The sequence below is a fragment of the Monomorium pharaonis genome, chromosome 6 (assembly GCF_013373865.1).
Source record: "Monomorium pharaonis isolate MP-MQ-018 chromosome 6, ASM1337386v2, whole genome shotgun sequence".
In the NCBI taxonomy this organism is placed as follows: Eukaryota; Metazoa; Arthropoda; class Insecta; order Hymenoptera; family Formicidae; genus Monomorium; species Monomorium pharaonis.
In genome coordinates this window covers 5,818,731-5,842,664 of record NC_050472.1, presented here as the reverse complement: position 1 = coordinate 5,842,664, position 23,934 = coordinate 5,818,731, and the positions used below count along the sequence as shown (strand labels likewise).

At 34.0% G+C, this 23,934-nt stretch overlaps 2 protein-coding genes and 2 non-coding genes across 5 annotated transcripts; 3 read left to right on the top strand and 1 right to left on the bottom strand.

Annotated features, from left to right (window-relative positions):
• Window positions 1-8,406: 8,406 nt before the first annotated feature.
• LOC105834771 (superoxide dismutase [Cu-Zn], chloroplastic) lies at window positions 8,407-15,581 on the top strand. Of its 2 annotated transcripts, none has more exons than XM_012677474.3 (5): window positions 8,407-8,561; window positions 12,088-12,166; window positions 12,586-12,795; window positions 13,036-13,286; window positions 15,334-15,581. In XM_012677474.3, the coding sequence occupies exons 2-5, from the start codon at window positions 12,101-12,103 to the stop codon at window positions 15,434-15,436; spliced, it is 630 nt and encodes a 209-aa protein (XP_012532928.1). In that variant the 5' UTR covers window positions 8,407-8,561; window positions 12,088-12,100; the 3' UTR covers window positions 15,437-15,581. The 2 variants fall into 2 exon arrangements, with proteins under 2 accessions (XP_012532928.1, XP_012532929.1); XM_012677475.3 differs by lacking the exon at window positions 15,334-15,581 and adding an exon at window positions 13,971-14,473 and having other exon boundaries at window positions 8,408-8,561.
• Window positions 15,582-15,729: 148 nt separating this feature from the next.
• On the top strand, window positions 15,730-21,580 carry LOC105834760 (CD63 antigen). Its single transcript, XM_012677456.3, has 5 exons — window positions 15,730-18,214; window positions 19,072-19,260; window positions 20,205-20,369; window positions 20,854-21,081; window positions 21,345-21,580. The coding sequence occupies exons 1-5, from the start codon at window positions 18,152-18,154 to the stop codon at window positions 21,405-21,407; spliced, it is 708 nt and encodes a 235-aa protein (XP_012532910.2). The 5' UTR covers window positions 15,730-18,151; the 3' UTR covers window positions 21,408-21,580.
• Window positions 21,581-22,958: 1,378 nt separating this feature from the next.
• On the bottom strand, window positions 22,959-23,030 carry Trnad-guc. The gene has a single exon. It is a non-coding gene; the product is annotated as a tRNA-Asp (tRNA).
• An 823-nt stretch (window positions 23,031-23,853) lies between these two features.
• Trnav-uac lies at window positions 23,854-23,926 on the top strand. Its single transcript has one exon. It is a non-coding gene; the product is annotated as a tRNA-Val (tRNA).
• The last annotated feature ends 8 nt before the right edge of the window (window positions 23,927-23,934 follow it).

Here is a 23,934-nt window from a genome sequence, read left to right as displayed (position 1 = left end):
CGAATGATTTCGAGCGTGTCATCCGGCTGGATTTGGGTCGCGAATAAATCTGAGCCGTATTCACTGTATAATGGACAGAGCGCGAATTGCGAATGTCGCGCCGTTAATTCGTCGGGGCAATTTGCCCTTGAGGGAAGGCGACGTTCGACATTTAAGCGGAGGGGTATAATGCTAATGGGACTTGTTTTACATTTTTATTACATTTTCATGAAATGTAAAACCGAGTTTTTCTGTATACGTTTCCTCTGATACGCGGCGACGATTGCAGTCGACCTTCGTGACGCGATTATTAATGACGGCGATCATTATAATAATGTGTGTATCGTAAACCCTGCTTGAAGATAGCGTAAACAAATTTTGCAAAGTCTTTTTCGACACTTTAAAATTATTTTTTTTAATTAATAGCTAAAAATTGAACAATTAAAAATGACAACCAGAGCCTCTCGTATCCTTGTCGATAAATCTCGAGATATATAAATTCCATATCTGCAGATTCCGAGATGTTGTTTACGCAGATTTTTCTCTAACGAATAGAAATTAACACAATTACTCATAATTGCGTCACGATTGACACAAATGGTGATTTTTCTACCAACGTTGAGCTCAGCGATGATAATAATATACAAGCTCTTTTATTTTCTGCAGAGGGACTTTCTACAACGGAGATGTTTATCTCCGTTTAAATCACCGTAGCGTCATTGTGGCTGCCGAAGTTTACCTTCAAAGATATTCCGTGGCGTTCGATGCGCGTTTCGAGGATTGACAACAATGTCGGAGGCTCGCACCTCAAAACGGCCAAGGTAATCCCATCCGCTCTCAGCGGTAGAGAAGAGATCCGCAGGGTCAAGGCGGCGAACCGTGAAGGTGCGTCGTAACCCGCGAACGTCGGCGTCTACGCCAATGCCACTACCTTTGCAGCGCACCGCCGCAAACAGTGCGGAGTGTGTCAATGGGAAGAGATGGGGAAAGGAGTGATTCGGAGCAGTGCGGTTTGTTTTCGAGATGAGATCGGCGGGGGATCGTTGCGCAAGAGGACCTTGCCAATCATCCCGTTCGCCGTTGGCCGATGCTTTAATTATTGTCGTTGTTTAAATCTGTCAGTCAGATTTAACTCTAAGGGCAAAGTCTGAATTTTTTTACATGAATTGTTTTTACGTAATATACAGAAAGAAAGAGACTAGGTATCTTTGAAAAATGTTTTAAAGGATCGCTCTCAGGAACACCGAACTGAATCTCTTTATCGAAAGGCGGGGGAAGGAACCATTGTCGTCATTATTATCCGAAATGATATCGTCTTGCGAGGCTCATTCGTGCAATTGGAGTAAAATTACTTTATAATATTTGTTTTCCTGAGCGTGGGAAAAATCTAGACGTAGCGCGTCGTAGAGCGATTCGATCGGAGCGTAGTCCGTCTATAAAATCAGGCCTGCGAAGCCTTGGTGCTATAATGACTAATGTTGTAGAAGAGGGGAGATAAGACGACACGTACGTACGTTAGGTACGTACGAACGCGGTCTCCGTGGTCGTCAAGGAAAGGCGAATGTCGTGGTTGCCTTCCATAGGTTTCAGTTTCCTCTAACCGGTGCTACCGTCAACGTTGCTACACTTTTTTTCCCCGCGCCGTTTAGCTTGTTAATCAATCATTTATCGCAGTCGACCGGTGCGTCTTTTTTTGCATACTTTACATTTTGCGCGTACCACTTCGCACATTGTACGCTTCTATGTTAAAAAAATAATTGCGAAAATAACTACAAATTTCGAACACTCGCTGTGTCTTAAACTGCATGACGGATAAATAGATTTTTCAGATTTATTTTACTGGAAAAGAATAACCTGACAACAATTTGTAGAGCGTGTAATGCAACTTTTTGCTTGACCTTTAAACCCACGTGACTTGGCACCTTCCTTTTTTTTGCATTTTTTTTCGCGTGCTAAACGGTAGATAAGATTTGCGAGCCTTGAATATTATCACGGGCGGAAAAGCGCCGGGAATATTTCGCTTTTGTTTGTCATCAAAAGACGATAACGTTTACACCTGTCTAGTTATTGCCCGTTGTTTTTCCAGGCAGTTCGCCGCGACTGGAAGATTTCCGCGGAGTATTTTCTCGCGAGTGTGCGGCACGGGAGTCGCACCGGTTGCCGGAGAGAAGAGAATCCGAGAGAGAATCCACGGAGGGACCTGAGAGGGGATTCCCGAGAGGGGGTCGACGACCGATCGGATACACGCGAGAGCGGCCCATCTCTGAAAAGGAACCGACATTAAAGTCGCTTAATCGCGATAACGGCGCCGGTGACGAGAGAGTCGGCTCTCTTCTCTCTCATTCAGTCCTTTCTCGCGGCCCACGTTCTTTCGGGCTTGATTCTTCGAGTTTCCTCGTTGTAAGACGCAGTCAATGCTCGACGCGTTCAGACGCATGATCCACGCGAGTGTGCGTCGATAACGTGCGTCACGTAGTGAAGCGATATATCGGAGGAAAAGCAGTGCCGCCTTTGCAACTGTTCGCGGTAGACGAGCCCTGGTCACGTGGAGACAGTCTTCACAAGGTAAGGAGAAAAAAAATGCTCTCTTCAAATTCGTCGAATGATTTACGTTAAGAAAGATCGGAACGATTGTAGATTGTATACGTGTTTGCATGTCGTGAATTAGAATTAAATTTAGAAAAATAGAAGGATCAGTTGATTAGACAAATATGTTCAAAAAGGTAATACTATGATTGCAATTTACTCGACGTTTATTTTTTTTCTAACATATTTGTCGGCTCAACTGATCCTTCTATTTTTCTAAATTTAATTCTAATTCGCGACATGCAAACACATATACGCGAAAAAAAAATGAACGTCGAGTAAATTGCAATCATAACATTACCTTTTTGATGATATTTTCTTCATTTTTTACTTTGGGGATTATTTTTTACTTTGAGGATTTCTAAAAAATTATAATAAGTGAATGTAAGAGATATGCAAAGTATTCCTCGAACATATTTTTTTTTAGATAAATAAATTATTCGCAAACATGACTCATTCGCAAAAAGATAGACTTATCCTGTTTTCAGTAATGACCTGTATAATTAAAGCGCATAATTATTTTGCGCACACTTGAAATTTTCCGCAACAATTGTTAGCTCGATTACCTGCTCGGCAGGTAAGAGGCATCTGTTAATTTTGGCTTACGTTTATTTGTACTTTTTGCGCATGTTTGCGAAGATATCAAGTACCTTGAGAACGAGTAGTAAACATTGGTATATGATGTAATCGTTACATACATATTTACAAGTGTACTTTTTTATAAATGTGCTACTTTGATATTGGAATCAAATTAAACATTAATCGCATTGTCCTTAACATATCCTTCGAATTTAATTAAAAATTGTAATAACAACACAGGCCGCCTGCCTGTAGACTTCCTTATAAAATCTAAAAATAAATTTATGAAGGATATAAAGAAAGAATGTAAACAAGGAAAACGGAATGAAATATGGAATTACCTTCCTTTTTGCTTTATTTTTTATATTTGCAATCACGTATCAATTACAACACAATTATCAAATACATCCGCATTTTATATAATCTATTAATTGATACTTTTCTATACATAATTTGAGCTGCTTTTTATTTTCAAATAATATTTTAACGTATGTTAAATCTTATCATAGTTTTATTGCCATTTTTTATTGTTATATTTTTCTACATATTTTTCCACGTTATACATGTTTATCATTTTCAATATTTCAATTATCTCTATTTACCGCGAATATTGGATTCGCACTAGAGGTAAGGTCTCACGTTAGGGAACGTAATGTCAGGCGCATGTGCAGAAGCACAGCGATTATCTCGGTGACTTATTTATTATGTGAAACACTCATTGTTAAGCGGCATCGTGCACGTTATAATGCACGTTGTAACGCGATTGTTCCAGCGATAAAAAGGCTTCGTGCATTGTAATTTTAATGGAAAGTTACATACACCTGATTTAATATTTTTCAAGACGTACCTCTCCCTCCCTCTGAACAACTTTTCCTGGAAATAGTTTACAACGATTTGCAGAACTTCATAATTATCCTTTCTGTTGCAATAATATAAACATAATATTTACTTTTATTCCTGCATTTTCAGTAATTTATATTTTTTTCACGATCAAAATGATTTGAAATAATTTGTGCAAGAAATTACCGGAGCGATTTAATAAATCATATTACGATTTCTTCGTTAACATATTTTTAACGCGTTTTTATTTACGTGTATTTTATTAAAAATCTGAAGGATTCTAAAAATTAGAATATAATTTTGTTATAGTTGTTAACTGACGTCGAAAATTTCTCGGCAGAGAATTTTCTTCTCCGCGGTGTGTGTGTGTGTGTGTGTGTGTGTGTGTGTGTGTGTGTGTGTGTGTGTGTGTGTGTGCCGCGGAATAAAAATCATATCATAATTTTCGCGTCGAGAGGGCTTTTCGTGTTCTTCTTATTTTTTTGATCTGCCGCGTGTCTAGCGCCGTTTCTGTGAGCGACAGCCACATTAACATTCGACGTCGACGTCGACGTTTTACGAAGTCGCGTGTCTTTTTATTTTTCCAATGTATCACGTCGGCTAGAGTGAATATCTTTGCGCTCGTTCCACGTTATTTTCGAGATCAAACTGGTTGTAATTGTTAAACGATTGCGTTCAACGATGAATATGCGCGTGCAATTTCTGATCAATTTCGCAGGTATTATATTACATCAATCATAATACCTCGAGGATAAGTTCCCTATAATTGAGCGAGTATCGGAGCAAATGCCTCGAAGATTTCTTACAAGACATGTAAAACCGATAGGTGTGATTTACGCCAAGCAAAAGTTACTGAACGCAATTATCGTATTATGAAAATCAACTTTTTTTAAAAATCAGATTACAAAAATATTTAATTTAAAAACAATTACAGAAATTTAATAAGTTAAATAATCAAATTAACACTGAATACAAAAAACAATTACAGAAATTTAATAAGTTAAATAATAAAATTAACACTGAATACAAAAAACAACCGTGATTAAATTGTAATGATAAGAATAATTTAATGAAAATCCTTAAATAAATAGCAGATAAAACATTCTTTAAATATAAAATCAAATTCAAAAGATATTCCTAATTGTGTGTTTGTTTCGTGTTTACACGCTTTTATTAAAACTTACAATTACAAGTAAAATAGTAATTCTTTTACTATGTACATAAATGAAACATCGATATTTTTATTCCCTCACAGCTTGATTTGATATGAAATCTAGAACAGAGCAAACGACGTTTCCCGATTTTTATAGTTGCGGAAGCGCCACTAATTAAATTTTCCGTCTATATACACATTCGGCAGGAAATAATAATTACAAAGTTCCAATTGTGCGAAACGTTGCTGCGTAGCCGCACTGCCAATCAGAGCTCTGCAAATGCAATATCCGGTTTCCTTTATAAAGAGAATCCAGGCACACAAAAGAGACTTCAATCCGAAGCACCATTATCCCCACTTTGTTGAGATGAGCTATAAACGTCCATCAATCTCGTTCGATTCACTTAAAAATATACCTCGATCGCACGGATTTTTGCCGATACGACGGTAATAAAAACTGGCGCTCTTCGGAGCTATGATAGTTCTCTTCGATCGATCGATCGAACTTCAATAACGCGGTATTTTTCTCAAAAGGCGATACAAAAATGTGGCTGTTTCGTATTTAGCAACTTTTAAAAACTATGATAAGAGCTATTTGACATATAGACAAGGTACTAAAAAGATAACAGATGCTGTCAGAATTTTTTCAACACTTTTACGGTATTTTCCCCTAAAAATTCCGTTATTTTATTAAAATTTAATACAACAATTTTGTAATACAATAGTAATAATAAACTTAAAAAAAAATTTTAATTCCAATTGACTCTATTAAAAAGTTTAATGCTTATGTTTTTTATTACAAAAATAACAGCAATATGTAAGTAACAGTTTATAAAACAGTAGAAAAATATGAAAAAAAGGTATATAAAATTTTACGCGGCAAGAAATTTCCTTTATAAATCCCGCTTGACGTTTTACGTCGAAAAATTCGTAAGACGTAATTCGCAGAACGGGGTAAGTTTTGAAAAATAATAATGTAAAAAGATAAACAATTTTCGAAGCGGCTTGATTATATCACAACACCATTATATCGCGCGATTAATCGTGACGGCGAAGATAGGAGTTGTGTCAGTTATAAAATAGGCTTCTGTTCGAAGGAAGAAGAGAGACGCAACAGCGAATTATTTCTGATAATAATCCCGTGAGCGTTGTCACACGTTCATTTTGAACACGATAATTACGCGATAACGAACGTTACTCTAAGCTATCGCTTACGTGTTGCCTTTGAGTTCACCTCAACCTAACATTGATGATAAACGCGGCTGTGGTCGGAGGGATATGCGTATACGCGTTTTACTACTTTGCGTTTTAATTAGTTAAAGTGGAGCATTAGTCGAACGACCGTGACACAAGGATATGAATCATATGCATTAACCATATTCAATGGTTAAGATAAGAAAAACTTTAAATGCGATAACACACAAAGGAGAACGGCAAAGAACTTTGCTACCAAACTGAAATAAAAAAGCCTTCTTATCCTTCTTTCTTTGTCGTTTAAGATTCCAGAAACTTTTTTTTTGTCCGTAAAATGATTATGTTTTAATTATTTTATGATTTATTATCAAAATAGTGTTGCAGCTACTGCTCGAAAAGTAGAATGCTATTCTTTTTGTCTTCTTGAAAGAAACAAAAACATTAATATTTAAGACAATATAATATCAATACATTCCATTGACAATACATTTCAAATATAATATTAATGAAAAGTCATTGCGATCTTGATGCAATCCTGATTGGAAATTTAAAGTCTAAAGCAAAAAAAGTTTACCTATTAAAAAAAACAGCTGCATACACTTTTCTACGGTTTACATATATTTAGCAAATATTTAGAAATTTTGATATGGCTAAGCGTGTTAATAGTTTTCATGTTATGTAAATTTAAAATTAAACATATTTGATTGACTTCTTATTTATTAAGTTAGATGATTTCTCTAAAACTGCTGCAGCTGACACGATTTCTAGAAACTACTAAAGCTTGACTTCAACTTTCACGTGCATGTAAAATATAAATACCTATATTTATTTCTTGAACTAGGATTAATGAAAAATATTGCGAATACGTAAATTATTAAAATGCACGCTTTTAAACGATAATTATCGATTTTTTAACAAAATTGATAAAAATATTTTTTTTTAATTTACGTAACATTACAAAAATTAACATTTAGACGTACTAAAATTTGTAGACATTCATTAAATACATACAAGTAAATGAATAAAAGTGTAGAGGAATAGATGTAATAGTTTTCTCACAAAAATTCCTAAAAATATTATAGAGCATTTTTTGCGATCTAAACTAAAATGCTGCCTTAAAAGAAATTAAATTTTAAGTATTTTAAACTAAATGTATTTATTAGAAATATTAAGTAGTACACACGTAGTAAATAGTGTTTAGTAGTGGAACAGTAAAATAAAATCCAATTCTGAAACATGCTGTGTCGATTCATATTTACCTCGCGCGGTGAATGAAATGTCCATTCAATGCCGTGCTCGAGATACTTTCACGTATGAAAACGGCAGATATAAAGTTCGACGATTTCTTCGCGAGTGTTAATGCATCGCTAATAATGCTAATTTCGCATAACGACGACGGCAAGTTTCGATGTACGTTCGCCGATGACATACTTACTGTAGATTGTTACTTGAACGGATCGGAGAGCTCCGTTCGTGAATATCTAACATGCTTGTCACTATTATCCTATTAAACTAAATGGCACGTATGTTGTGCGACGCGCTGCTGGCTTCCTTGTAACAGTCAGCTCTAATCAAAACCTAAGCTGCTAACACCCAAGTCGATAAACACGTGTGATTCTACGCCGTGGATTCGCGCGATTATTAATTAAAGCGGACACATTTGTCGTCCCTGCCATGAAGGAACTTTCCTATACAAAACTTTCCTCCGATAATCACCTCGAAAATATTTTATATTGTACAGTGATCGATATTTCATGACATGTTTGCTTTTGATAGATGTGATCTTTATCAGGCATTGTGCCACAAATGCCAGACGTACATTTATCGGTCATTCTTTTTTTAGAATAGCTCATTACAACGTTCTCACTACTCCTCATCTGCGTCTGATAATTATGTTGCCGCGAAATCACCACATTACGCTTTGTAATATTGTCAGCTGTGTGCAGTTGCACTTGATTGGCTGAACCATTCGAAAGAAGCCGGCACCGGCCGGAGGGGTCCAGAATCTTTCCGTTATCTTCGACGGCCATCCGGTCGCCGGTGTCGTCGGTGCATGATCATTTACAAGATACTTGTTCGTGACTGATTTGCCTGCCGTGTGGGTGGGGGATTTGCACGGGGGAGTCCCGCGCCGATATAAGAGGAACATGGGCCCAGCATCCGCAGTCAGCCAGTCAGTCAGTCATTCGGTTATTCGGTGTGCCCGGTAAAAATAGTGCCCGCTCGCCCGGTAGGTTTCCTTTCACTTTTCGGCGTGCATGTTCCTCTCCCGGCTCTGCCCGATCGCGTTATCGCTAGCCACGAAACGTGGCTCGCGACAGATGCACAATCCGTTGCGCAATTCGATTTGTCGCGCGAACGTGAAACGAATCGTCGTCACGTCAAGATCCCTTCGGTTTCGATAAATCGCGGACTTTCTATTGGCTTCGTCCCGTCCCCTAGAATTTATCTCGCGAATGAGCCCGTGAGCTTTTAAACATTTTTCCGCTTGCTGCCGGAAATCATTCGATTTGATATTCAATTGGGATAAATGGTCAATTTTTAAAGGCAAAAGTCAGGTCGATAAGGCGGATCGATATTTTTATTACACACAGTGCACCTCACAGATGGAATATGGGCGTATAAATAGTTTTAATATTGCTGGAGGATTCTTTTCAGAAATGATATGATTCCATCTGTACTTGTTACAAAGAATCGAAGATACTAAATATAGTCCGTACTTGTCGGGAATGCAAAACTGCGGTGCAAAGCCGGCGCGCATACATATTTGACAGAAATAGTTCGCGAGCATAACACGTTAATCCATAACGTCGATATTTATGCACGCGATATAGATACGCTAATGTTAAATTCAGTAATTACGTGGTCAATGGCGCGGTTCATTGGGGTTTAATGCTCGAGAGAAATAACGGCTCAAATTAAATTTTGATAAGCTTTTAATTAGCCTCTAAATAACTGCATGTTTTTAGACAAAATTGAAATTTGTGATCAATCATAGAAAAAAGTATATATCAATATATTTTTTGTGCATCTCTCCTCTAAATATTCTGTAGATTTCGTTATTGTCTCTTTACACTAATAATATAAAATATTATAAAATATTACAAAAATTAGGTTTAATCATGAATCATTACACTTTCTAATTTTTGAACGTAAGTTTCCATACTTTACATTCTCTCAAGTCACGGGCTAATATTTTATTCTCAAGCCTTCTGTATTTTTTAAATTTAAAGTTTAAGCCCCCTACTCTTAGAATGTGTGTATTGTTTAAGTTCCGCCTTGAAATTGCGCCGTAAAGCGCTTCAAGCGTATATAATTTCTCAGAAATGTGGGAATGTAACAAGACGTTCGCTATAAGTCCTGATTAATCTAACACGATGTAGAAGTAGTCGATGGACACGGAATGTACGTGACGTGTAGAGCCGGTCCCGCGACGGACGGAAATGGAAATACGTTGTCGTCCATATGTGTGTGTACGTATGTATCCACGAAGCGCGCGCTCCATCAATTCGCGCGGTGCTTACGTTAAAACGCATGAATAATACTGATCGATGAAGTCGCGCAGGTGTTGTGTGAACGAACACCTTTCGCCGTTCGATCGATATTTCCACGGATGCTCCTCGCGCCGCGTTTCCCCCGGAGTTCACGGGTACTTTTGTCCACCTCACGCGATATCTGGCCCGTCACGGGAAAATTCCGCGCGACACGTACTGCTGAATTGGCTCGCGCACTCGCGCCGAGTTGTTGTTTCTTGGACCGTGAACTTTCCAACCGGCTTTCGCACGCACGCATTCCGCAAACCCGCCGCGGCGAATTGAAATAATCATATTTCTTATGATAAAATTTTATACTATATATGAAACAAATAATGAACTCTTCGTGATGTCACAATAATCGTAGCAATGGTTTCGAAACGATAAGAAAGGAATTAAAAAGAGTAGTACATGTCGAAACTAATGGGAAATCTATTCTCTTTTGTGAAATGCTCTCGAGAGGCAAGGCGTCTTATGCTAATAATATTCACAAGCTTTCCAATAAATGTACACTTGTCGAAGCGAAGGAAGATAAAGATGAGATAATAAGAAAGTTTAAGTACGTAACAGAGAGACGATAAAATTGATACCTCGAGTGTTTGTATTTTATAAAATGCGAGCGAAATAATGACGATGAGAAAAGTGCTCTTGACGCCAATCATATCGAAATTGACAAGAAAATCTTCAATAAAATCTCGTGCTCGTATTCTACAAAATTGGATAGGAAGAAACGTGCAAATCGATAACAACTTCGAAACAAGAGCCAAGAGAATTTTATGACGTTCTAAGGAAAGTTGCATTTTTCTTGTAAATAACCGAAATAAGAAAAAAAAGAAAAGATAAATTCCGCTAACATAAAGGTATATGGACTGAAATTAAATATGTATATGGATATAGATAAAGAACCTGGAATATCCGATGACCCTACATCAGCCATGTAATAATGTCATCTTATAGCTTTACATAAATTTACGTGATTTTGTGGATCTTGCATTTTGCGTAAGCCGCTTACGCAAGTCGCGTGAAAACAATAAATTCTATAATGAATTAGTATCTCGAGTTAATATTCAACGACGTTACGTTCAATCGCCAGTATATTTTACAAAGCTCACGGCGATACTAATGCCCACGTAGAGCGCGAATCAGAAATATTTAACTGTATATTTAACTTCATCGTATCTACCGTTTGAAAATAAAATTATATAATTTTGTCACCGTAAGAAACTCAGGTGTGCCGTTAGAGCGTAATTCGTACATATCGCGAAGGTCATCTAACAGCTTGGACTAATAATAAGAAATAGATTGTACATATGTGTGCGCGTGTACACATCTCTGACACACGTGTAATAGAGGAAAATAAATAGCTCGCTAGTTTTTGATGTGACTGACGGATCGTAATATCTCTCGATACTGCGAGGTGACGTGAAAGTGACTTCACCTTCACCTGGTTGACGCGCTCGTTTTTTTTTTTTTTTTTCATCCGCGCGCATGTCACCTTTTGTAGGAATTATGTATATAAGCGGTCCGCTTTTTCGAAACGCGCGACGGCCGTGCTTCAAAAACCGCGCCGCACGGATTATCGATTATAGTCCCTTACGTGCGAGGCTACTGTCGTTAATATTAATATTTAATCGGTTCATCTGACCGACCACCTTTAGATCGATTAAATTACACTTGCGCGCGTACGTGAGGCACGCGCAAATAGATCCCAATCCACAATCGGAAATTACCAATCTGTTCTTAATGGGTATTTCATAATCAATTGTTCGATTACACGAGCACAATTTTTGAGACTGTTTGCGCCTACGTTTTCTCTTACGAACTTGGAATTACTCATATTTGCTTTAACAAAACAGTACCATTTTTAATTAAAATTATATTTATTATATTATTTTAATACTATATAATTATAATTATTATAAAAATTATTATTATTATTATAAAGAAAGTATATGAAATGTTGCAATTGTATTTTCAAAAGCAAATATTTTTTCATACCTCTGATGCTATTTTTGTATTAAAAACAAGACAATATTTTTCCGCTAAGAAAATTTACAGTTTTATCGTAATATCTAGCAGTAATTGCATAATTGCTTTTTAAAAATAGCTATAATGATAAAACGTATAAACATAGAAGATATTATACGTATACATAAGAAGATATTATTATATGTATACATTGTGCAATTTTGATGCGTCGTCAGTTTTCTGTTATTCTTACAGCCCAATATTCACGATGAGTCGAATGGTTGCGTTACTAGTGGCAGCTATAATTGCTGTTACAGCTACACATGCGGAAGAGGTACGTATAGTAATCCGAATATGTTGCATGTATTAATCCACCTCCACAACAATAAATAAACCATCAATCGATTTTGCATTATAATGTATGACGAATTATTACCGTGACGAGCGTTGATTGTAATTGGTAATATGACATAGTTCCAAATTGGACAGCAGTCATTATGTGACATTCATGTTGAGAGATTGTATTACAATGGACAAACCAATGGGAGAACATATATAGTGCGCTCTTAATAAAAAAAATTTATCTACAAAAATCTGACCTATAAATAAAAAGTATTCTAAAAGAAGAATATTTTGTTGCTTTAAAAAATTTCGCCTCAATGGGATAAAGATTTTTTTTTCTATTTTTCGAAAGCACTTTATAAGCTACTATTATTAATAATTACATTGATTATATTGAATTGGCGCAATTAGGAATTGGTGGCAGTCGTTCGTCTAACGTCATTTTCCTCGAGAAATGTCACGGGTAATTTGAAGCTCGTCCAGACCCCTTCTGATGGACCCGTTACTATCACCGGCAAGATCTATGGACTTACGGAGGGGTTACATGGTTTCCACGTACACGAGAAGGGAGATTTGAGCATGGGTTGCGCGTCGGCGGGAGCGCATTTCAATCCTGAGAACGTGAGCTCCCACAGCCAACCAATTTTCCTTTTTAATTGCCATGCATAAAAATTAATAATTATAATTGCTACATCTTTCTAGAAAATCACTTTCACTTTTGATTGAAAATTCTATCTTTTGTTTTTATGATAAAATACATTAAACGTTCTTTGGCTTCTTTAATTTATAATTGTCTATTTCTGACTACACATTTGGTATCACTTCTTCGACTACTTTGACTATATACTGTTAACTCGTTAGGTCACTCACGGCGCACCGCAAGACACCGTCAGACATGTCGGCGATCTAGGAAACATCGAGGCTAATTCTGCAGGAGAAGCGGTAATAAATATTACTGACAATATCATCTCGTTGAAAGGATCGAACAGCATCCTCGGACGGGCCATAGTCGTACACTCCGATGAGGACGATCTCGGCAAAGGCAATAGCTCTCTCTCTTTGACAACCGGAAATGCTGGCGATCGTTGGGCCTGTGGTGTCATTGGCATCGAGTAGGTTACCACTTCATGGATATAAGTTTCTCTCATTTTTATTTGCGCCTTGCCATCCAATTTCAAGTCACTTTCACACAGAATGTAAAAATTTCCATCGTATAGCGTCTATCGTTCGTGATGCAACAGTTTTTAAATTTTTGAATGAAAAGATATGAAATTCAGATTCTTTACTTTTACTTGCTTACCGCTTACTTGTTGCTAAATAATTATATGTTCCAACTTTGTTGTGTAAATATAATGGATGTTAGATAAAATCACTGTAGGTAAGAATGAAAATTATATTTTTGCTATCTGTGCACCGGAAATGGTTCTTTTCTCACCTGTCAATTCGCAGTCAAGAGCCACACTTCGACGCACAAGTAACAAAAACTATTGTATGCAACATGTGCGGATCGGCTATTGCCCACTCGTGCAGATGAACGCACTTACGGGCAATAGCCGACTTACCGTATTTATTACACAATATGCTGTTGTTTAATGTACTTCTAATGCCATTTATAGTATCGCTTATCTCATAGTATTAACATTATTATGTAAGTAATATCTTTATTATATTATTACATTATTATAAATGTAATATTAATATTATTTATGTAATATCGGTAATGCTTGCATTTTTCCTCGAATATTATCGAAAGCAAAATTAAACGGCCGCACCTTATTGTATTCTGCACATTACAGAAAACTCTGAGGTACTTCGAAGGAAAATGTCAACGGTCGACGGAGGAGAAACAAAAAGGATCGATACGAGTATCCATAGATTTGATTAGAAATTCGCCCTGATTAGGATTTAACCCGATATCGTTGAAATCACTTTCTATACGACTCTTCCTCTATAAAATGCTTCGTCGTATATATTTTATGTGATTTGTAAAAGTATTTTGCCGTTCGTAATAAACTGGGAAATAGAACGTAGAAATATAGAAATAGGAACGACACGTGCACTATAAATGTAAACGTAATGTAATTTTTTTTTTCTTCGACTGTTGATTCCGTAGTGTGTCTATCTTTTGTATGTAAATTGTTGGTGATACGTGAACAAATGTTATGTTCCTCTGTGTTTCCCCAAAATATCCCTTCTCACATTTATTTTATCCAATCGCTTTTTTTGTGTTGTACCACGTAAGAAAAATATAAATAATATTTTAGAAAATATAAATGCCATAAGCGCAATGTATGGAGGATGCAGTCTCTATAAATTATTTCACGATCACGCACGCATTCAGATCTAAACGATACGGGTGCATTATGCACTTTCACAGTTAAGAGAAGCCGGTTAATCTGAGTTTTTCTCGGTAACTGTGTTTCCACGCTAATAAAGTGGCGCCGTGATAATACTTCGAGAATTTACGAGCTTCCTCTGTGAAATACAAATAAAGTCCGGAAAGTTAATATCACCGTTTTCCATAACGATTATTCAAAAGTAATATCAAGAGGGCCGTGTAAATATCATAAATTTCGCGCCTTATAGCAGTCGCAAAACGTATTTCCAGTTATTAACATATTTCCAGATATGGTAAAAAAAGTGGAATCTACATTATAAAATTATATTACTCAAAACAAAACATAAATTTTTTATACAAAAACTTTTTGATAAACTTTTACGCATTACGCTCCTTATGGCACAAAGTTTTAACCACATCGACGTTTTTAACGTTTTATTTTTTTTTTATGTGTTGTCGCTGATATATTTGTTGTCTGAGTAACCAATAGAAAAACATTAATGTTTTCAAAAATGTTTGCAATATTTGTTCTGCCTGCAACTACCGCAAAACAATCCGCAATGTGATTCATATTTAATTTCCAATTCAAATTTATGCGTTGAAATGTAGAGTGCCTTTCATTTAAATGTAGATACAAATCTTTGGTCTCAGCGTGCATTTTACACGTAATTAGATTCATGATAGGCGATGCACGCTGCTTGCGGCGCAGAATTGCGTTGCTTTATGAATTTTTCCGATTTCCAGAAATAATAACGTCGTATATTGTTGCGCAACTTAATTAAGAATACAATTATCGATTTCTTTAATGTTGCTGCTTCTAGGTCGGCGTACGCCAGGTGGAACTCCGGCTCATTTATTACGCCGAGCGTATCGACCCTCGTGATATTCTTCTTCATCGTCAGTTATCAACATCTCAAGTTCTAACAATTCCGCGGGATCTCTAAGTAATTTCACGTCTTGTTCAAAGATAAGTAAATTACGTTTGCATCTGCGTCTCGAGGTGACGAATGGCGACGGTTGCAATCATCGATTATATCCACAATATCAGCAATCGAATAAAACAAAATAAGTAACGAAATTTTAAGCAGCGCTATCGAAACACGTTGCAGAGTAGCGATCGTTGTTTTGACGCGAGTTATCGGCCGATTTTACGATAAATCTCATTACGATAAACGATCTCGATGAGTACTTCGACTTTAATTGTAGATATTAATAATGTGCTTGTGAACATCGAAAGATCAAGTCCTTCTTGATTGTTTTAACTTAAACGAATGAACAACGAAAATGTTCATACTTACATAATATAATATATTGCGTATATTACTATTATATATTACTTAGGTCCGCTTCTGCTGATGTAGATTAATACTAATCACGGTCTAATTTCTATCTTTTTCTAGTTTTACTTTTAAAATATAATTAGAAAAAATAGAAAATTAGTTAAACTGAGTTTAAAATTAACTTATATTGATGAAAGCGAGCCTTAGAGATAATTAATAAGTCTGAACGAAAAGTTATTTGCATGAACCGCTTCTATATGTGCGTAAAATACATTGTGAAGAACAATTTGCAATTGTAATTGCTACTTAATTAATTAATTAAAAAACATATACAATATGATTAATTAACTTATAAATGTTGTTATGGGATAGTCAATTTTATTATTTGTATTCTTAATATAGTGCTTAAAGATATTTTGATTTCTTCGATTTGTAACGCGCACTTTTGCAGAACAAATCTAGACTACCTGTATCTTTGTTTACAACTGCGCTTCTCGATTTTTTTAAGTGCTGACACGTAAATCGATTGTATCTCAAACTTTTTTCTGCGTACGACTTTTTCGACTGATGTCTCTTTACTGTAAGTGCTTGTACAATAAAGCTATGTTTGTTAAAATAAACAAATCTTGATGTAAAAATCATCTTGTTATTATCACAATCTGTCTCAAACCTAATCACACAAAATAATTTAATATTAAATTATTCATCTATTTATTATACTATTAATACTATAAACGTACACTATTGATTTCACTGCGTAAACATTGAACAAATGAAAAGTACAACGAGCAGAATGGAAAAGTTCCAGCGTGCAGCACTGAACTTTAAATCGTGACGTGTTATCATTATGCATGTGCACATTACGTGCAGATGCATCAGCTACCTGAGGAATGAGCGCGATAACGAATGTATTTACGGTATTCTCATTAACCCGCAAATTTGTCCATAGTTCATGGCACAAAATGGCGAATTTACGCGAATTCTAACTTGTACTTATGCGAGGAGCGAGCCGTTCAAACTTTGCTAGAGTTGATACTGAAGAAACGTACTACGCAGATGCCTATCGGTCGGATCGAATCGCGAAAACAAAAACCCGTCGGCGCGCTCGCAAAGTCGCCTGTGACCCACTTTGTGCTTTCTACCGGACAAATGTAAATAATGTGATATTATTGAACTGCCAGGGGCAAATCGTTTAACGCGATGCTCACGCGCGGTTTGTTCTGATCCTCGATAAAATTGTGGCGGATTGCGTTTGTTCGTCGAGAAAATGCAGCGCGAAGTAATGCATTTTAAAATTGGATAATTGAAATGTACATTGGAACAGTAGTCTGCCATTTTGTAAATTTGTTAAATAATATGTATCATTATTCGTGTGAGAAATAATCTAGCAAAATTTATGAGAGCAAATGAGATAAAAGAGGAAACATTAAATAATAAATGACAACTATAAATTATTTGTTAATAAATTAATAATAAATCAATAATAGGAGCCATGTTATTATTAGATGTGTCTCAAGTAATAACTGCCTTTGATTAAGCAATATAACGAAATATTAATTAAAGCCTCAATGTTAAAAAATGCTGCTAAACTGTAACTTATAGAAACACGCGATTTCTATTAATCTAAAATCTCGGGAGACAAATTTATGATTTAGCATACCTACGTCTAAGGAAATTTATCAGTATAATATCTAATCAATTTAGGTACACACACAAATATGGAGATTCGACGGCCAACAGTTAACGCTTTGCCAACACGCAAAGTTCATCTGACTGCCATAAGTCAAGTCCACCGGAGAAACTTCTCGCAGATTAATTTCTAGAATTCTAGCGGACAAAAAAACGAATGACCGAACTGTTTTCAGATCTATGATTCGGGGGTGGTTACGTACTAAAGAGGTTTAGCAAATTCAACGGGAGTCTTCACCGTGGCTTCGACGGGGGAATACAATCGCAAATACTGATTATATCTTTTATGTCTTTCCTACAACCTTTAGGGGTTTGCCTGAATTAACGGTGAAGAACGAGTAACCATGGTTGCCCGGAACCGCCAACCAATAACGAATCTGTAATGCGGCAGGACTACGACCTGGAAACCCCTGCTCCCGCCTGTTTTCGTGCTCGGCGACTTCGAGCCCGAGGATTTCGATCGAAACCTTCCCTGTAGGCTCGAACGAAGGGGCACTACCTAGATCGCTCCCATTGACCGTACGACCGCCGCACGGGACGCAAGCCAATCAGACTATGCGTCTGACTTTTTAAAGTCCCCCCGCGAATTATCGATTCAAAGTGTAATAACAATAAGATTAAAGTAATAAAATTTAAGCACAGTTTTAACGACAAGTAGATACGGAGAATCATGGAGTCCTGCGGGATGAGCCTCGTCAAATACATACTTTTTGTCTTCAACTTAATCTTCGCGGTGAGTGGAGTGAATTGATGACGAAATGATTTTGTCGGGAATAATTTTAGTAATAAATTTCTCTTTGAATTGATTCAAGTAAAAAATGTATGTTTTTCCGATTTTTAGTTACAATTTTTTTTTAAGATTTTGCAAACATACTTGGTTTCTATTGGTTTTTCTAAGTGCATTCGAGATATTTTCGGGTACTTATACGACACGTAAAAAGATTCAGTTATTTGTAATATGTTTTTTAAAATTATAATTTAATTCTTGAAAATTCGACTTAATATAACTTTTTCTTTTATAAATATTGATTAACACGTTTGGTGCGGCGTCAATCCCCAGGGACTGACATTGGCCTAGCTTACATCATGCATTTGATATGCATATCAAGTAGTAAATTTAAGCTAATCAGCTAATGATTAAACACATTCACTAGTTATTTACTATTTAATACGCGTATCAAATGCACGATGTAAACTAGGCCATTGTACTTTTCGTTTAGTTCGCATGAATTTCTGGGAACCGACAGTATCAAACTTATAAAATAAATTTGGTAATTTATATAATATAAAAAAATGTTTACATGCATTGGCTGAACCCCCCAATGATGATCTAAATGGAGAGTGAAATAAAAATGTCATTGCGTTGAGCACTCTCTGTCGGTTGAACGGAAAGCACCAAAATCGGCACCGAATATGTTAATAGAAATTATTGTTATGGAATATTTCTTTAAAAAATTGTTTTCATAAATACGTATAGAAATTTTTATGTACTTGTATTTTTTTATTTTTACTCTTGAAAAACAAGAAAGTGTGAAAAACAGTTATAAAAGTGAAAAAATAGATGCAATTGATTAAAATCGATTTTTCCAGATATCTGGCATAGGAATTATTGCGGCTGGCGCGTTAGTTTTAGCAGATGTCGGCGAATACAATCACTTCATGGAAGGCAGGATAATAGCACCGCCTATAGTGCTTATAGTTGCAGGAGTTATTGTTTTCATTATAGCTTTTCTAGGATGTTACGGAGCAATAAAGGAGAATTACAACATGTTAATTGCGGTAAGTAAAAAAATCACTGAAATAATTAAACAACTTTAGAGCAAAAAAATTTGCTGTGTCAAATAATTAATAAAAATTATTAGAATGATTTAGAATAGAAAATTAACAGAAATAATAAAAAGTGTTTGATAATATTTTTAATAGAAATATAAATTATCTATATCTATCAAAGTTTGTCTTTTTCAATTTCAAGAGTAAATTCTAAAATTATTATATTAGTTTTATTAAATAGATTCTTGTTGATTATTTTATATACTTGAGTTTATTTCAAATAGAAAGTTTCTGAAGAGCCTTTAATTAAATTAAGTTCGGAAATTTTTGAAGAATGTCGGATTTCAAGTATATTTAACTACATGAAATTGTATTATGTGATTTTAAACATTTTTATTTTTATTGCGTTCTCAATAGATTTTTGCGATAGAAAAATAAGAGAAAAGTTACCAATACTGGGATACCATATTTTTGATTATTAGTATTTCTTAAATTCAGTTAAAAAGTTAAAAATAAAACTTTGAAAACATAAATGTCTTCAGACAGTATAGCAGTTTTTGTAATGTTTCATCTTTTGCGATATAATTAATATTTTTCGTAACCTAATCAAAAGTAAAGAGGAGAAGTTGAACCCCAAAATTAGCATAGTAGACTACATTTTTATTTTCTTTTCCTTTAACTTGAAAAACTTGTAAAATTTTTACAACTTAATGTATGAGATTTGCTAGAAGCCTCTCATTCCTAGAAAACTTTATATAGTTTATATAAAAAGCTATGTATATAAATAGCCACAAATAAAAAAAATAAAAAATTTCAGAGAAATAAGAGTTTTCGCTTAAAAAATGTTTATTCCAGTATTGACGAGATTCCTCTATAAATAATTATACATTCTAATTAACTTAAATAAATTTGTTATTAGTTGTATTAATATTTTAATTGTAAAAATAATTTAGTTTGCGGCCGCGCTGTTAATAATCTTCGTGATCGAACTCGCGGTGGGCATAGCGGCGGCAGTGTTTAAAAATGATTTTAGCATTGCGATGAAGGATACCCTAAAGGAATCAATGAAAAACTATACGGATATGGACAAGCAAGCCTGGGATAACGTACAGAGAAAGGTCAGTATACCGAATCTAGAGCGCAATGTGCTAATAGATTTGTCGATCCAAAAGTAAGGTGATGAAGTAGCATGGCTTCCGTGCTATAAAGAAAACAATGATTCCTAATGGTGGTGGGTTAGGTCACTTGAAATAATCATCGCGTGCAAATAAGCAATTAAAGTCATTTTAGCATTGCAAGTGCATTGAATTGACTATTCTAACTTCGACTGTCATATTAACACAGTTTCGTACCTTAAAATACTTCAGCCTACTTTGGCAAAAGTAAGTTTTGTTACAAAATATACATTTATATAATCAAATCGCGTAATAAAATATTTTTATCCTGCATTGACGCCAAACAAAATGACAAAAGAGAAGTAATGATTTATTAAATAATTTAAATTAAACAATAAATCGTAATATTTTTAACTAAATAAATTAATTTAAGGATTCATTAAATTTGGTTATTATATTGATAATTTTTCAATTCTTTATACGACAGTTACAATGCTGCGGTGTGGATGGTCCTAGAGATTGGATCAATGGATATAGTGTTACAAATCGAGCAGGATTACAAGGTTCATTTCCAATTTCCTGTTGCAATGATACACAAACGATATGTCAAACATATAATGCATATCAGGAAGGATGCTTTAGTAAGCTGGAAATGCGAGTTCAGAATGGTGCTACAGTTTTGATTGGTGTTGGAATCGGAATAGCTTTTGTGGAGGCAAGTAAAAATTTCAATTTACACAAGATATTTTAATTATATACGTCACATAGTTACGATGTTGACATTTTATTGCAATATTTGCAAAACAGGTTTTAAATAAAAGAAGCTAAATAAATACAAAAAGGATTTTAATTTAAAAATTATACAATTCTTCATCAAATATAAATACTATAATAATATTTTAAAATTTAAATTTAATCATCAAGTTACCATAGCAATACTTGAATTTAAACAAATGTATTTTCTTTTTTTTTTTTTAGATTGCCGGTATTGTCCTTGCTTGTTGCCTTGCCATGGCCATAAAAAAGGAAAGTAATAAATGAAACGAAGTGTATTAATTTAATTTTATGCTGCGTCAGACTAAGCTTCAAAATTCACTGTTTTGCGATAAAAATAGAATAAAATTTTCATCGGCTTAATACTCACGAAGCTAAAAGATTTATATTTATCCAATTAAAAGATTTATATTTGATTAACAAACGAGAGAGGCAAATCCCATTAATTAGTAATTAACCTTATTTATTTAATATCGCGCGTTGATTTTCCACAAGGTTTATATATTTTTGCCTCAGCACAATAACAAACAAATTTAAACTTTGATAATTACTTGTATCTATACATTTTATATTTTTTAATTATGTTATGGTTCTACTTTTATTTTATGTAAAAACTTGCATAATAATGATTTAAAAGAGACGTTTCTAGTAACAGATAAAAGTATTATTAAAAAATATTAATGTCTTTAAATGTACATATAATTATGAGAAAATTGATTAGGTTTATATTAACAAAAAGTAAGTACATACAAAATTCTAATTATACAAATCAAAATTCCGATATTTTATAAGTAAAATGTGTAATAGATTTAATTGTAAACATCTCTGACTTGTGTATTTTTCAGACTCTATCAGATTTGCAATTTATGCAATTAAATTTTATTTTTATACATCTTAAAAAGATCGTATTATTTGAAAAATCACGTTCCTGAGAATGTTTTGACTATAAATGTAATTATATAAAAATATATCTTAATTATCAAGAAATAATTATGCATATAATTATGGATATAATTTGTGTGCTGTGACGATATTTATAACATATCATACACATATAGTGTTAATATTGTATTATTGTATGTATTATTATACATACTTTGTTTCAATTAAGGAATTTATTTGTGTGTTAATGATTGTATAAATGTGTGTTTAGTGCAAATGTAGATTGTACAAGAGTATGTTTTTATGTACTAATTATATTTATTCCTACAAATATGTTATTTTTAATACAACTGTAAATTGTCATCTTCCTATAATAATAGTTTTCAATGATAGCTATCGACAATTTAACATATTCATTCTTCTTTGTCTATTAGATGTATAACGCGTTCTATTTTCTATAAGATATGATGGTAATCTTCCGCAAGAATAAAATATCAGATATACTATCGCGTATTTAAATTATATACATCCTTTACAAAATATACAGAATAATTTTTTTATATATAATAAAGAAGGATTCTAAATTAAAAATATTAAAGTACTAAAAATAATCATAAAGTGTTTCAATTTCACCGCATACCATTTAACATCAAATCCATCTCTAAAATTAAAACTAATCATTTTGAATTAATAAAAAATAAAGTTAGGAAATAAAATTAATTCAAAATTAATCACTTTTAACGATAAATTATTTTAAAATATTACATGTAACTTCAAAATTTTTTATAAATATTAAATATCTTGGTGATAAATGTTTTCTCTAAAAAAAGTAGCTTATATAAAAAGTATAAGTTATTAAATGTGATTATTATACAGATAAAAATCAAAGGTAACTATTACGTAATTATAACAAAGGAAAAAAAAATTAAAAAAAAACTCCCCGGCGGGGAATCGAACCCCGGTCTCCCGCGTGACAGGCGGGGATACTAACCACTATACTACCGAGGACTGGTGATTTCTTTAGTGTTTTTCTTGCTACATAAGAAACTTATCATATTTTAATGCGTATTTGACAGTAAAATATAATAAATATAAATTTAATGTAACAATTATTTATGAATGTCATGCATTTATAATTATATATTTATTGTATTTAAATGCGTTTAACATATTTTCATATTATTATTACCGATAAAGTTGAAATTCTTAATACCAACTTCATTGTTATGATCATATTTACAATAATATTTATTTAATTTAATTAAAAAAAAATAATTGTTTAAAAGATAATCATAAAATTTTATGAAAGAAATAGAAAAATTCTGCAATTTAGATTATAAAATTTAATTGCTTTTTTTTGCTATGTGAAAAATGCAACAAAAATGATCTTTTTGACAGTTTATATAAAAACATACAATAAAATAAATAAAAGATATATTAAAAACATCATCCCCTTCTATTTTACATTTTTATTGTCATACATAAATTAAATTCAATATCCAAACTCACAAAAAATAAACAGAGAAAAAAATATAAAACTAAAATCATGTAAAATTTAATAATCCATATTTGACGTATACATGTAGATTACAGTTGCCATCTGTACAACGCGAAACAAACCCACGTAAATTTATCGATCGAGTACAAATAACATGTATATTAATAAAAGAAATAATTTTGTTATTTGTAACTCGTATAGAAGTAATCACATTTTATTTAATTAAATAAATTAATAAATTTCATATTTAATAGCATGATTAATTAAGAATAAAAATTGCATATTAAAAGTGGACTTATAGTCATGGACGCTACGATCGATGAAAGTCATCGAGGTTCCGTGGTGTAGCGGTTATCACGTCTGCTTTACACGCAGAAGGTCGCCAGTTCGATCCCGGCCGGAACCACTTATAAT

Excerpts from the sequence above, each read along its gene's own strand:
- LOC105834771 (XM_012677474.3), top strand. The coding sequence starts at position 12,101 with ATGAGTCGAATGGTTGCGTTACTAGTGGCAGCTATAATTGCTGTTACA. Across the intron at positions 12,796-13,035 it reads CGCATTTCAATCCTGAGAAC|GTCACTCACGGCGCACCGCA; the intron begins GTGAGCTCCCAC and ends TTAACTCGTTAG. Across the intron at positions 13,287-15,333 it reads TGTGGTGTCATTGGCATCGA|GTCGGCGTACGCCAGGTGGA; the intron begins GTAGGTTACCAC and ends TGCTGCTTCTAG.
- LOC105834760 (XM_012677456.3), top strand. The coding sequence starts at position 18,152 with ATGGAGTCCTGCGGGATGAGCCTCGTCAAATACATACTTTTTGTCTTC. Across the intron at positions 20,370-20,853 it reads GGGATAACGTACAGAGAAAG|TTACAATGCTGCGGTGTGGA; the intron begins GTCAGTATACCG and ends TTTATACGACAG. Across the intron at positions 21,082-21,344 it reads TCGGAATAGCTTTTGTGGAG|ATTGCCGGTATTGTCCTTGC; the intron begins GCAAGTAAAAAT and ends TTTTTTTTTTAG.